At 50.9% G+C, this 13,224-nt stretch overlaps 1 protein-coding gene across 4 annotated transcripts in view; it reads left to right on the top strand.

The window, feature by feature from the left end:
- KANSL1 (KAT8 regulatory NSL complex subunit 1) overlaps positions 1 to 13,224 on the top strand; it is a 96,583-nt gene that overhangs the window by 71,380 nt on the left and 11,979 nt on the right. For all 4 annotated transcript variants that reach the window (XM_073683114.1, XM_073683115.1, XM_073683116.1 and 1 more), the window contains 4 exons: positions 9,137 to 9,278; positions 9,435 to 9,557; positions 10,565 to 10,626; positions 10,736 to 10,898. In XM_073683114.1, the coding sequence (XP_073539215.1) occupies positions 9,137 to 9,278; positions 9,435 to 9,557; positions 10,565 to 10,626; positions 10,736 to 10,898 (490 nt within the window). The remainder of the gene's footprint in view (positions 1 to 9,136; positions 9,279 to 9,434; positions 9,558 to 10,564; positions 10,627 to 10,735; positions 10,899 to 13,224) is intronic.

Below are 13,224 nucleotides of genomic sequence, written 5' to 3'. Positions count from 1 at the left end.
GTAGGAGTTAGTCCCCACAGCCTCGGACTCCGGGTCCGGTAAAGAATCTTCTTAATCAGGGCGAGCTCTGCAGCTGCCAGCCCCTGACTCCTTGTAACTCTGCTGTTTCCTATGCTGCTTCTTGTCTCCACTCTCCTTGTCTGACTCACCCTGCCTCAGCCCCGGGTTTATACAGGGGAAGTTCTTCCCCTCCCAAGACTGGGCAGGAGGTGTGGCATGCACAGGATCCCTGACCAAAGGACCTCCCACCTGCTCTCAGACATAACATTACATTACTGTGGAAAACCAGACCCCTGGGGTGCCACATTCCCCCCTAGTGAAATTTAGTACTCCGGGACTAAACACATTTAGAAAAACATAACAAAGTATAACAATAACAATACTATAAGAAAAACACATAAGATGGTTACGGCGTGTCCGCAACCGGATGCAGTCTTTGAAGAAAAGCAAAGGTGTCCATTTCACCAACACAGGGAGACGTAACCAGGTAGGGGTCTGTCCTACCCCGAGTCCTTAACAGTCTCTAGTCCATCCTAGGTTACGCTCCAACTATATACAAGGATTCCCGGTAAATCCACCAAGGTTTCCTAAAAACAACTGGAAACACAAAATTATACACAAGCAACAATACACAGATAAACATAAATAAAACTATTTTTACACTTCAAATTCTCCAGCGTGCGGGTAACTGGCCTCTAGTGGCCCTAGTGGACCTACGGAGCTGACTGTCTGGCCCTGAACTACAGGGTGTAGGAGCTGTCAAGGGTAAACTGGGCAGCTGTCTACCGGCTCTTTGTCTCACTAGGGGTACGGCAGGCTCACTATAAGCAGAGGGTTGATTCTCCTGTTCTACTCGTGTGGAGTCTTCTGCCTCCTGGACCGGCTGTTCTTCCAGCTCTACCCGTTGCTCCGTAGGTTCTTGGGATGATGGTTGGAGGAAGGTGAGTACGGGTACCACAACTGCACCATTGACTTGAGTCCAAGACCGAGGGAAGTCCCCGAGCACGGTACTAACCATATCTTCCCTTTCTCCCACGGGTCGATGGTCTTCTTGTTCCTCTTCAGGGTTCCTCAGTTGTTCGGGACACTTCTTCAGGTGGTCCCGGGATACAATGGCTGTGGTTTCCCCTCCGTCTTTACTGATGGTACAGACCTTCGGGTTCTCGTGGCTTGAGGGCAGTACGGTGTACGGGTCCTTCTCCCACTGGTCATCCAACTTGTGGAGCCGTCTTTTCCTCTTCAAGACCTGCTCTCCGGGTACCAGGGGAACAGCGGGAGCATACTGGTTGTAAGTCTTCTCTTGTCTTTCCCTAGCCTGACAGAGACTTCGCTCCACGCTCTCTTGTACTCTCCGGTACTGCTGCTGCCTCTCTGTGTCCCAGTCTGTTTCTGGTGAAGTGTCCTCAGGTGTCAGGACTCCCATTTCCAGGTCAACAGGTAACTTACCAGGTCTCGCCCTCATTAGGTAAGCCGGGGTACAGTTGGTGGAACCTACCGGGATGTGGTTGTATAGGTCCACCAGATCGGGCAACTTCTCAGGCCACAGACTGCGTTCTTCCAGGGGCAATGTTTTTAGGAGATCCATTACCACCTGGTTCATTTTTTCACAAAGTCCATTAGTTTGCGGATGGTAGGGTGTCGTCCTTATCTTCCGGCAGCCATACAGATTGCAGAATTCCTGGAAGACCTCCGCTTCAAAGGCAGGTCCCTGGTCCGTCAGCACTTGGTCCGGGTACCCGTGTGGACGGCAGAAGTGCTGCTGGAAGGCTCTAGCTGCTGTTTGAGCCGTTAAGTCCTTGACGGGGACGACAACCAAGAACCGGGAGTAATGATCCACGATGGTTAACGCGTAGACGTAGCCACTTCTGCTTGGGGTCAGTTTTACATGATCCAAGGCTACCAGTTCCAATGGTTGCCGGGTGACGATGGACTGCAGGGGAGTCTTCTGGCTGGCCCGGTCCTTCCTTCTCAGATTGCACGGGCCACAGTCTCTGCACCACTTCTCGATGGTTCCCTTCATGCCTACCCAGTGGAAGCGCTCGCGCAGCAGGAACTCCAGCTTTTTCCACCCGAAGTGTCCAGCTCCGTCGTGGTATGCCTCCATCACCATGGCTGCGTCTCTTCGTGGCACCACTACTTGCCAGAGTAGTTCATGCGTCCGGGAGTTGACCATTCTGCGGCACAACTTCCCCTTGTAAAGGAATAGTCGACTCTTCTCCGCCCATAGTTGTTTGGCTTCCTCCGGAGCATCTGGTTCAAGGCGAGCCTCCGGCCGAGTCAGCATCTCCTTCACCAGTCGGACGGCAGGGTCGCTGTCTTGCGTTTCCGCCCAGTTGTAGTGGGGTAAGGGGTTCAACGTAGCAGCCTGCTTACCCCTTACCCGGTGGGAATACTGGATAGTCCCATGACGGTGGAACGCAGGGAGTTCAACTTCTTCCAGTCCCTCCGGATCTTCTCCTTCGTCCGGCAGGTTGGGCATCCTGGACAGGGCATCCGCGTTAGTATTGGAGCGTCCTGCCCGGTATTTGATTGTGAACTCGTAGTTGGACAGACGGGCCATCCACCTCTGCTCCAGGGCACCGAGTCTTGCCGTGTCCAGGTGTGTCAACGGGTTGTTATCCGTGTATACGGTGAACCGGAAAGAAGCGAGGTAATGCCTAAAGCGCTCGGTGACTGCCCATACCACGGCCAGGAACTCTAGCTTAAATGAGCTGTAATTCTCGGGGTTCCTTTCGGTGGGTCGCAGTTTTCGGCTGGCATAGGAGATTACTCGTTCTCTCCCCTGCTGAATCTGGGACAGTACGGCTCCTAGCCCGATGTTACTGGCGTCGGTGTAGAGGATGAAGGGCTGGCTATAGTCCGGGTACGCCAAGATTTCATCCCCCGTGAGGGCCATCTTCAGCTGGCGGAAGGACTCTTCTTCTAGCTCTTCCCATTTGAAGGGCGGCTTCTGGTTCTTGGCCTTTCGGGACTGGCCTATCAGGAGGTCCTGCATAGGCGCTGCCTTTTTGGTGAAACCGGGAATAAACCTTCGGTAGTAGCCTACCAACCCTAGGAACTGCCGCACTTCTTTTACGCTGGAGGGGCTTGGCCATCCCTTAATTGCGGTGATCTTATCGGGGTCGGGAGCCACTCCGTCAGCGCTCACCACGTGTCCCAGGTATTGCACCTTTGGTTTCAGGAGGTGACACTTGGAGGGTTTCACCTTTAGGCCGTAACTCGCCAGAGCTTCGAACACCTCCGCCAGGTGTTTCAGGTGGTCCTCATAAGTTTTGGAGTATACGATGACATCGTCCAGGTACAACAGGACCGTCTCGAAGTTTCTGTGGCCCAGACAGCACTCCATTAATCGTTGGAAGGTTCCTGGGGCGTTGCAGAGTCCGAACGGCATGCAGGTGAACTCGCTAAGTCCCATCGGGGTGGTGAATGCGGTCTTCTCCCGGTCCGCCTCTGCTACAGGAACCTGCCAGTACCCGCTAGTGAGATCCAAGGTAGAGAAGAAGTTAGCAGATCTTAAAGCAGCCAATGACTCCTCTATCCCTGGTAAGGGGTACGCATCCTTGTGTGTGATACGGTTGATTTTCCGGTAATCTACACACATCCTCATGGTGTTGTCTTTCTTTTTGACTAAAACTAGTGGGGCTGCCCAGGGGCTACAGCTATCCCGGATTACCCCAGCCTCCTTCATGTCTCTAAGCATCCCCTTGGCGTGTTGGTAATGTGCAGGGGGTACGGGTCGATACCTCTCTTTTATGGGAGGATGATCTCCCGTGGGGATGCGGTGTTCTACCCCCTTGACTCGCCCGAAGTCTAACGGGTGTTTACTAAACACTCTCTCATACTCTTGAACCACCCGATAGACTCCTTGTTTCTGAGGTGAGGGAGTGGAATCAGTACCCAAATGTAGTTGCTGACACCAGTCCTCCATGTCTTTCTTAGAGCCGTTACCTTCCTCCGGGTGAGATGGAGGCAAGGGTTCCACAGATTGTATAGAATTTTGATTAGTGGTATATAATTTGGCTAGCGTGGCATACCGGGGCAGGTACACTTCCCTCTCCCCGATATTTATTATGCGAATGGGCACCCTCCCATGGCGTACATTGACCACCCCCCGTGCTGTCAAAATGGTGGGCCTACTGTCTGAGTAAACTGGTTCTACCATTGCCTGGTAATCTCTACCTCTCAGACCAATAGCTGCCCGGCACCAAATCATCATTTCACTTTTTGGGGGCATGGCAATAGGAAAAGGGTCACACATTCTTACGCTACCAATCTCACCGCCGGAGAGTTCCACTTGTTGCCGTTGCATCAGTGCCCGGATCTCTTTCTGGAGCACCCGCTGCTCGCCGGAGCTGGCGTTCTTGGCAACCTGCTGTAAAAGGAAAATCACCTCTGCAAGACAATTTTCTATTACGTTAGTTCCTAGAGTTATTTTTGGGTGACTCTCATGTTTATCAATATCTACAATGATCAGTCCCTGTGCGGCCAGTTCGACTCTACCGATTTTGAGGGTCACCTCTTTAAATCCGATCTGTGGCACGGGCTGGCCATTGCTGGCGATGATACTCAAGTCGTCGTCAGGGTAGCGGGTAATATCCGAGTCATTCCAGTACTGCTTGAAGAGCACGTACGGGATGGTGGTGACCTGTGACCCGGTATCCAGTAGGGCACTCATGGGAATGCCATCCAGTACCACAGGCAAGACTGGACGTCCTCCCACATATCTGTCGCGCCAGTTCGATGGGCCTGGTGATCTTTTTCCTGGGGGTTGGCCCTCTACCCCAGGTTGTGCCCGTTTAAAGAACAGTACCTTTCCATATGTCCGGGTTGATTGCAGCGGCGGCAGATGGGTCGTCCGTCCTCGCTGTATCGGTCACTGGGTCTTCCTCTGGCCGGTGGGGTCCTCCTTGGTCGACGCCACGGGATGTCCTCCGGTCCGGATGCCAGCTGGATCTTCCCTGGGGTGGAAACCTGTAACGACTGCACAGTTCGGGTTAGCGCAGCAACGCTCTTAGCTAGCTCTTGGACCTGATGGTGTAGGTCTGGAGCCGGGTCATGGTCCAAAGCCTGCGCATCAGCTCCCACAGGCCCTGCCGACAAGGGCGCCGCCTCCTGGTGGTAAGTGATAGCTGGGCGCCTGTGGGTAACAACGCCACCCAGTGCTGGTTCTCGGAGCACCCGGATAGCTCTATCCTTGAACTGTGCAAAGTCCAGATGGGGATCCTGTAAGGCCATTGCCCGCAACTGGGTTCGGTGGGCATTGCAATATAAACCCTCTATAAATTGTTCAGTCAATAGCCTGTCCTCGTTTCCCACCCCATCAGGGTCGGTCTGCTTTATGGCCCTCAGGGCCTCTTGTAGGTTTAGTGCATAGTCCCTTATACTCTCATGCACTCGCTGCTTGCACCCGTAGAATCTAAGCTTAATCTCGGCTGAGGTGCGGGTATCAAAGGTGTCCTTCAGCCGGGTTAGTATCCCTGCGACAGTCTTCCTCCCAGGTGGCCAGGATTTTACTTCCCTTTTGGCTGCCCCGGTTAGTTGGGCCACCAGGATGCTCACTTTTTGCTCTTCTGTGAGGGGGTACACCTGGAAGAGGCTATCCAGCTTTTCTCTAAAGTCATGCAGGGTATGTGACTCCCCTGAGTACTGGGGTAGCCAAGCTGCTCCCGGGATATAGGGCATGGTGAAGGGCATAACTGCAGCAGCGGTAGCGCTGGCGGGGGTTGAGGCAGTGAAGCTCTCCTCCGTATCCGACATCTTCCTCCCCCCTAGTGGACCGTGGCCTACCTTGCGGTGATCCTCTTCCGTAGGCCGCGGCTCCGCAGTGGATCGTCAGGGTTGAGGACCTTCCGTCGCGCTCCTGTGACGTCGGCGTCTGCTGGGCTCCTTCCAGGACCTTACGCAACGTCCGGACGTGAGGCGGGGCTTCAGTTCTCGCGCGCTTTCGGAGTCCACGCCCCTCTTCTTCCCGCGCGGCATCCTCAAGATGGCGTCCAATGGCGGGAAAACTCCACGGATGGCGGGAAGAAGGTCGAAGATGGCGCCGGATGGCGGGAAACCTTCACCACTGGTAAGTTTGAACAGTCTTTGCTTTTCAGGCACGCAGTACCCGGTGGTTGCGGGCACGAAATCCTGCCGACTACGCCAAAGTTGACGCGCCCCTGGGCCTGTGTCGCGCTGCGTTGCGCACGCGGGAGCCTACCCGGAGCCGGATCAGTGGAGGGTTGTAGTCTCGTGGCGGTGACCCGGTCCGTGCCCAGGGAGTCAAACTAGACGGCAGTCTATTAGTAGTAAATAGTTGATGACTACGCCACCCGTTGAGTGCAGCCAGGAAGCTGCTGCTGCAGGGCAGACCGCTGAGGCCGGTGGTAGGATTGTGCAGCGTGATAGTATAACCCCCAACGGGAGGGGTATGGCCTCAGGGCAGCCGACGTGGATGATGGGGGTAGCAGGAACCACTCAGAGACGGTACGGTGTAGTTCAGGGTCTTTACTGGTAACAACGACAGACCCTCCCGGAGTACTTGCTAGCAAACGGGGCCTGGTCAGTCTTTGAGCAGATGGGATCTCCCCTGGCCAGGCGTAGTTGTAGGCCTCCCAAACTGACTGTACTCTTCTGGCTACCTTGCTAGAAGCTGATGTAAGTAGCCCACGTCCCTGAGTGTACCGTGTGGTGCTCACCCGTATGGCCGGTGACTCGGGGCCTTCTAATGGCTTCCGCTCCACGATGGCGGTGCTGGTCCCACGCGTGTGACCGTGCCTTCGGGCTTCTGGGCCAGAGGACCTGAAATCCCCTGCCTGACGGATTCTGCTGCTGGGTAGGAGTTAGTCCCCACAGCCTCGGACTCCGGGTCCGGTAAAGAATCTTCTTAATCAGGGCGAGCTCTGCAGCTGCCAGCCCCTGACTCCTTGTAACTCTGCTGTTTCCTATGCTGCTTCTTGTCTCCACTCTCCTTGTCTGACTCACCCTGCCTCAGCCCCGGGTTTATACAGGGGAAGTTCTTCCCCTCCCAAGACTGGGCAGGAGGTGTGGCATGCACAGGATCCCTGACCAAAGGACCTCCCACCTGCTCTCAGACATAACATTACATTACTGTGGAAAACCAGACCCCTGGGGTGCCACACTACTACTCCTCTTACCTGTGCTAGTCTGGAGGAGTACTACTACTCCTCTTACCTGTACTAGTCTGGAGGAGTACTACTCATGAAGCCGTACAGGATTTTTCATCCTGCTCCATAACTATATAATAAGTATAATATTACGCCTGCTGTCTCATCCAGGGGTCACATTGTGTTCTCACTTGGGCCGTGCCCCTTTGCCCAGTGCTCTTGTGCGATGTCAGGCAGCCAACCATAGTGATAATATCCAGCCCTGGGGTAAACTGCGGAGGAGACTGGCAATATAGTGAATACACTCCGTGTCCAGGGTATACATCCTGTGGTTTTCCGTTGCAGAGGCCATAGTTGGGAGGCTGGAGTGCTGCAGGTGGGAGATCCCTAATCTGTTAGTTTATTGTTACGTTTTTATGGCTCCAAAACATCTGGAGTGAAAAATAATTCAACTTTGATCTGGATTAAAAACTCCCTACTGTTTTCTGTCTGCAGTGTCTGTGCAGATCTTTGCATCTCCATGGTAACCGCATACAACAGGATGAAAATAAATTGTTAAAGGGGTATTCCAGCTTGAAGCATTTCACACATCTACCATTAGATGGTTGTCTGCTGTCAGCAGAGCGTTCGGTCGTTCAGCCATCTCTCTCCCGACTCCTCCATACACAGGCACTTGGCCGGTGCTCCTGTGCTCTCTGTGGGAGAGCCGCTGTCTGACTCCTTAGCTATGGCTTATTTCCCAGTGAATAAAATAATTGGATGATTGAAAGCCAGTCTGCTGGATCCTTCTCTCCCCTGATATCTGTTAGGAAAGAGTCCGAGGCCCCCATACATATTAGACCCTCCAATATCATCATGTTTGGCTGACTTTGTTCTAAAGCCCCTAAAGTCTTGTGTATATGGAGGTGCCGGCCGAGAAAATAAACACACATCTGATTTTTGGACCTCCGATCGCATTGTTCTGCCAGCGATAAGCTGCCGGACAACACGTCTCATAGAGAACAAAGGAGCGCTCAGCCGAACCAGCGCCTTGTGTAGGCGAGTCGGCTGAGATGGCTGTTGGCCGAACAATGCTGAAATATCGTTCAGCCGACAGCCATCTAGGGTGTATGGCCAGATTAAAGGGAATCTCTCATCAGGTTTTTGCTATGTAATCTGAGATCAGTATGATGATAGGGGCAGAGAACCTGATTTCAGCGATGTCAGTTACTGGAGAGATGGCTGTCGGATGAATGATTGACCAAAGCATCGTTCGGCTGACAGCCATCTAATGTGTTGAATTCTGGATTAATGGGGTTGGACCCCTTCCAATAGCCAGACTGGGACCCTGGTCCCCCAGCGGCATTACTGCAGCAGTGAATGGAGCGGGGATTAGGCCGGTAACGTCCATGCCCCTGCTGCAGGCCCAGCTCTCTGCTACTTGCTTTCTCTGTTGCCTTTTCACTCCAGTCCTCGGTCTGTACAAATGGCTGACTGTCCAGTAAAGCAGGGATGGGGGTGGTGTAGATGAGGGTGGAAAGATCTTATCTCCAGAGGACAATCATGTGGCTTTTGTTGTCTCTGCTTTCCCTGCACAAAGCCTTTCTGGACTAAATGTACAAGGTTTTTTTTTCTTCTTTTTTTTAGCCTTTGCTCTTCCCCTTGATCACCCAGCTTTCCCAGACTCCTGATGGATTGTCTGCCTAGCTATGAAGTTGTATTTATGAGGAGCGCTTTATGGAGCTTGTCAGGTTGCCCACACTAGCGCTGACTGCGTCCGTATACAGATATCATACAGGGCTGCGGAGACGGAGGTGCAGCCTAAATCCAGGATATAAATGTCTCCATGCAGATAATTGTTGGAGGTGAATCTGCAGAGCAGCGCTTTGGTCTGCTGCCTTGTTGCTTTGTGGCGCTGTGATGCTGCTGCAGGATAAGCAGGTGCTCCATGAATTAGTAATGGCTTATAATCCCTTGTTCCTTTTTTGGTAAATATCTCCCGTTTGTTGGTGTGCAGCTAGTAATGCTTTGTTACTTTTTCCCTCCAGGAAGAGGCGCTGCGAGTGGGTTTGGGCTCAGGAGCGAGCAGACGTGGTGAGTCGGTGGAACTGGCTGCAGGCGCACGTGTCTGACCTGGAGTACCGGATCCGGCAGCACACAGACTTCTACCGCCAACTGCGAGCCGGGAAGGTAAGCACGGAGAGTCACCCGGGACAGCACTTCTCTCCTGTCTGGTGACAGACAGCACCACAGGGTGTCATGGGACTGCCTCGTGTACTGACTTCACTCGTCCTGATCCTTCCACCTCTGCGCAGACACAACCGTATGTACTCCTTCCATCCACAGGGCCCGGTTGTGCTTGGAGATGCCAGTCCGGCAGAAAGTAACACAGGTGACCCCCTACAAGCTTCACCCACAGATGCAAGAACAGCCGCCTCCGCACCCCCTTCTCCAGACACTGGAAAGAAGGTGAGGAGACCAGCATGCAGACGAGCTTGTGATTTCTCTACAAAAGGACTGTAGGCTGGTGTCTCTGGCCACCGGCTTAACTTGCAGCCCATCTGTCCTATCCACCCATTAGAGAAGGTTGTCGCACGCGACATCATGGCCATTTAAAGCCACATAATTTAGATGTTTGGTGAATATATTGCATTTGGTTACCCAAGGGCTTCGGTCGGAACGTTAATGCTTGCGTCTGGTTACAATGTAGCCTAGTTCTTGCATCATCCTGAATTTTGGAGAATTGCCTACATAGCAATTCCCTACTGTAATGGTATCAATGTGTTAGGTGAGTGATGGGTAAAATGGGGTCCCCGTTATGCTGAGCAATTTCACAACTGTCTGTAAAGAAGAGCTGCTGCTTAACTACAACTCTAAGCATGCCCTGACAAGCAGCTTGCTGGGAGTTGTGGTTATGCAGCCGCAGGAAAACCGGGAGTGGGAGATTCCTTGTTTCTGGAGCCATTGATAACTTCACATTATCATTGTGCTATTAGCTTCCAGTGAAATGCCCCCTTCCCCATTTGTAAGGCACATTATACCCGCAGGGAGGAGGGGTGTATACTTCTGTTCTTCATCTTGGAATCTCCTCTGCGTCTTGATGAATACCATGTCACTTTACAAGCTGCTGTCTCAACCTAAGTGCTGAACGTCTCTTACCTGCAAGTGAGCATATGCTCAGTCCTTGTATAATGAGGGAAGCTTTTATTTTAGCGATTGTCATGCATCCTATAATCTGCTTTCTCACACCCCTCCCATCTGGTGTAATTACTGCAGCATATTTCCCATCTTCTGGCAGTGTAGTGGTCAATGTAAAGTCACTGGGGCCCGTGCTCCCTCTGCTGGCCGCTAGTGATGCTGCAGCCGCTGGTTATTAATGCATGCTTCAATGCCGTGTAACTGTGCTCGATTGGATGGAGATTTCCTCATCCTCGCCTGTGCACGACCTTAACACTTCTCTCATCTGCATTCTATAGGCTGATCCTGGAGCAACAGAGGCTAAAATCTTGCAGAAACCCATTAATGGCGTTGTTAATATGTGAGTACGAAATGTGTTGTTTTTTTTTTTTTTTTTAAAGTTTTTGTGATAAGTAATTGCATACTGCAATACACATGGATAATTCTATTTGTGTTTGCTCTCCCAACAGGCTCCCGTCACACTCCAGCTCTGAGCCGGAGGAGCAGATACCCAGTAAGTCCGCGGCCTCCATGGGGGACCACAGCTGTGTGTGTGCAAGAGCAAGACCCGTCCTCCACTGCAAGAGGAGGAGGGTGGTAAGGCCAGACAGACTTCTGCCCCTCCACAGGAAGGTAAGGGTTAAAGGTGCAGATCGCAGCATAATCCAGCAAAGACTCAAATATTATATAGCAAAACTATGTAATAGAAGTGAGAAGATTGCGTTACATTCACTATATGGGCAAAACATTGGGATACCTACAGGGGCTTTAATGACCTCCCGTTCTAAAGCCATTGGTATTAATATGGTGTCGGCCCCTTTGTAGCTATAAGAGCTTCCTCTCTTCTGGGAAGACTTTCTACAAGATTTTGGAGGTGTCTGTGGGACTTTTTGCCCATTCATCCAGAAGAGCATCTGTGATATCAGACACTGATGTAGGATAAGAGGTTCAGGCTCACAATCTCCGTTCATCCCAAAGGTGTTCGATGCATTTGAGGTCCGGGCTTGTGGCCGGTGATGTTCTTCCACACCAAACTCCCCCAACCATATCTTTATGGACCTCACTTTACGCACTGGGGACAGTCATGGGGACCAGAAAAGGGCCTTCCCCAAACTGTTCTCACAAAGTTGGAAGCTGCAATAGTCCAAATGTCATGTATGCTGAAGTATTAAGATATCCCTTTACTGAAATTAATGGCCTAGGCCTTTATCTGGAAAACCTCCCCATAGTATGATCCCTCCACCACCAAACTTTACCTGCCTTACTGCACTGCACCAGCTGTAACATTCTCTATCTGGGTTTGGTGAATGCCAGGAGAAGTGTGATCATCACACCACAGAGCACATTTCCGCTGCGCCTGTGACAACTGCTTTACACCACTCCATCTGACACTTGGCGTTGTGCTTGGTGATATAAGGATTGCATGAAGCTGCTCGGCCATGGAAACCCATGTCATGAAGCTCACACAATTTTTGTACTGATATCAATGATGAACCCATTAAAGGGGTTTTCCCATGAGCAAACGTTCATTTTAAAAATTCTGTCTGACCGTGTACAGAACATACCACATCTCCTGGGCAGGAAGGAAGCAAAAGACAATACAGACATTACAGCAGGGGATCGCAGAGGATTCATTTTGTGAGGTAAAACATTTCACTGCCTGTTTCTAAATAATATTTTACCTCACAAAATGAATCCTCTGCCATTCCCTGCTATAATATCTGTATACTCTTTGCAGTTTTGTCTTTTCCTCCCTATCTTCAAAGAGCCATCCTTCTTCTCAAGCCCCCCCAAGTGAAGTGCAGTGGTGGGGCAACACAAATCTACCATCGTTTTTTAGGTTTCGTTTTTACAGTGTTAATTGTGCAGTAACAATTACCTGCCTAAAAAAATGGTTTGTTTTGCTATTTTCCAAGACTTATTACTTTATGTTTAAATTAATGGAGCTATGTGAGAACTTGTTTTTGATTGGTAACACCATGGGGTACATGCTATGTTTTAGTGGCTTTTTATTGCTTTTTTTCTGGTTGGTGCAGTGACCAAAAATGTCAATTTTGCCATTATTTTTCCCGTTTTTTTTTTTAATTAGGCAAAAGTTGGGTGTTTTTTGTTTTTTTTTAAATTATTATTATTAATTTTTTTTAGTCCTTTTAGGGGACTTGCACCTGCAATTGTTGAACACTTGTACTATATACTGCAGCACTCTAGTATTGCAGTATATCGTTCTAATCAGAAGCCGAACTTCATAGTCATGGCAGGCGCAGGGGTCATGGCAACTATTGGCACCCTGCGATCATGTCGCATGGGTGACGGGCGGGATCGTGCAGTTTAAGTCCGGGTGTCCCATCATTGACAGTTCCTGCAGTTCCTTCCAATTCCCATTAATATGATCACTCACAGCTGATGGTGGAATATTTAGGAGGGAAGAAATGTCCTGACCTGCCTTGTTACCCCAGTGCCAACCTACTACAGGACCGTGGTGGGAGATCTGTACGGCCAGGGGCCTAGTATTATACATGGGGGGGCAATGAAAATTTTGGATAAACCTGAATTGAGCAATTTAGAGATGAGATGTCACAATACTCATGTAGTGTAGGCTGTGAGGCTTTCTATGGCACCTACCACCACGTGGTACTGCCATCTGTGGCTGTGACTGTTGATGCTTGTACTGCTGGTTGTCCTCATTTCTTTACAATTAAAATATGGCATTTCTCTATCAGAGACTAGTATGCGGCTAGGGCCATGTGCGACCACCAGTCTTGAACAAGTCACCCGACCAAAAAAATGACTGCGATTTGGTTGTGGTTTGCAATAAAAAGTTAAAATTGCAACCATATTGCAAATAAATTACAGCTGTTTGGCGTTATGGCAAGTGTCGTAGTTGTATTAGGTTACCTGCCGCAACACAACCATAGTGACTGTAAATCCTGCTCCACAATACAGCAATGCGAGTGTTAAA

This window comes from Phyllobates terribilis, unplaced genomic scaffold (genome assembly GCF_046119375.1).
Source record: "Phyllobates terribilis strain yellow unplaced genomic scaffold, ASM4611937v1 Scaffold_5__5_contigs__length_657084704, whole genome shotgun sequence".
NCBI lineage: Eukaryota > Metazoa > Chordata > Amphibia > Anura > Dendrobatidae > Phyllobates > Phyllobates terribilis.
Note: the sequence above shows the minus strand (reverse complement) of the source record. Positions and strands in the feature narration are given on the sequence as shown.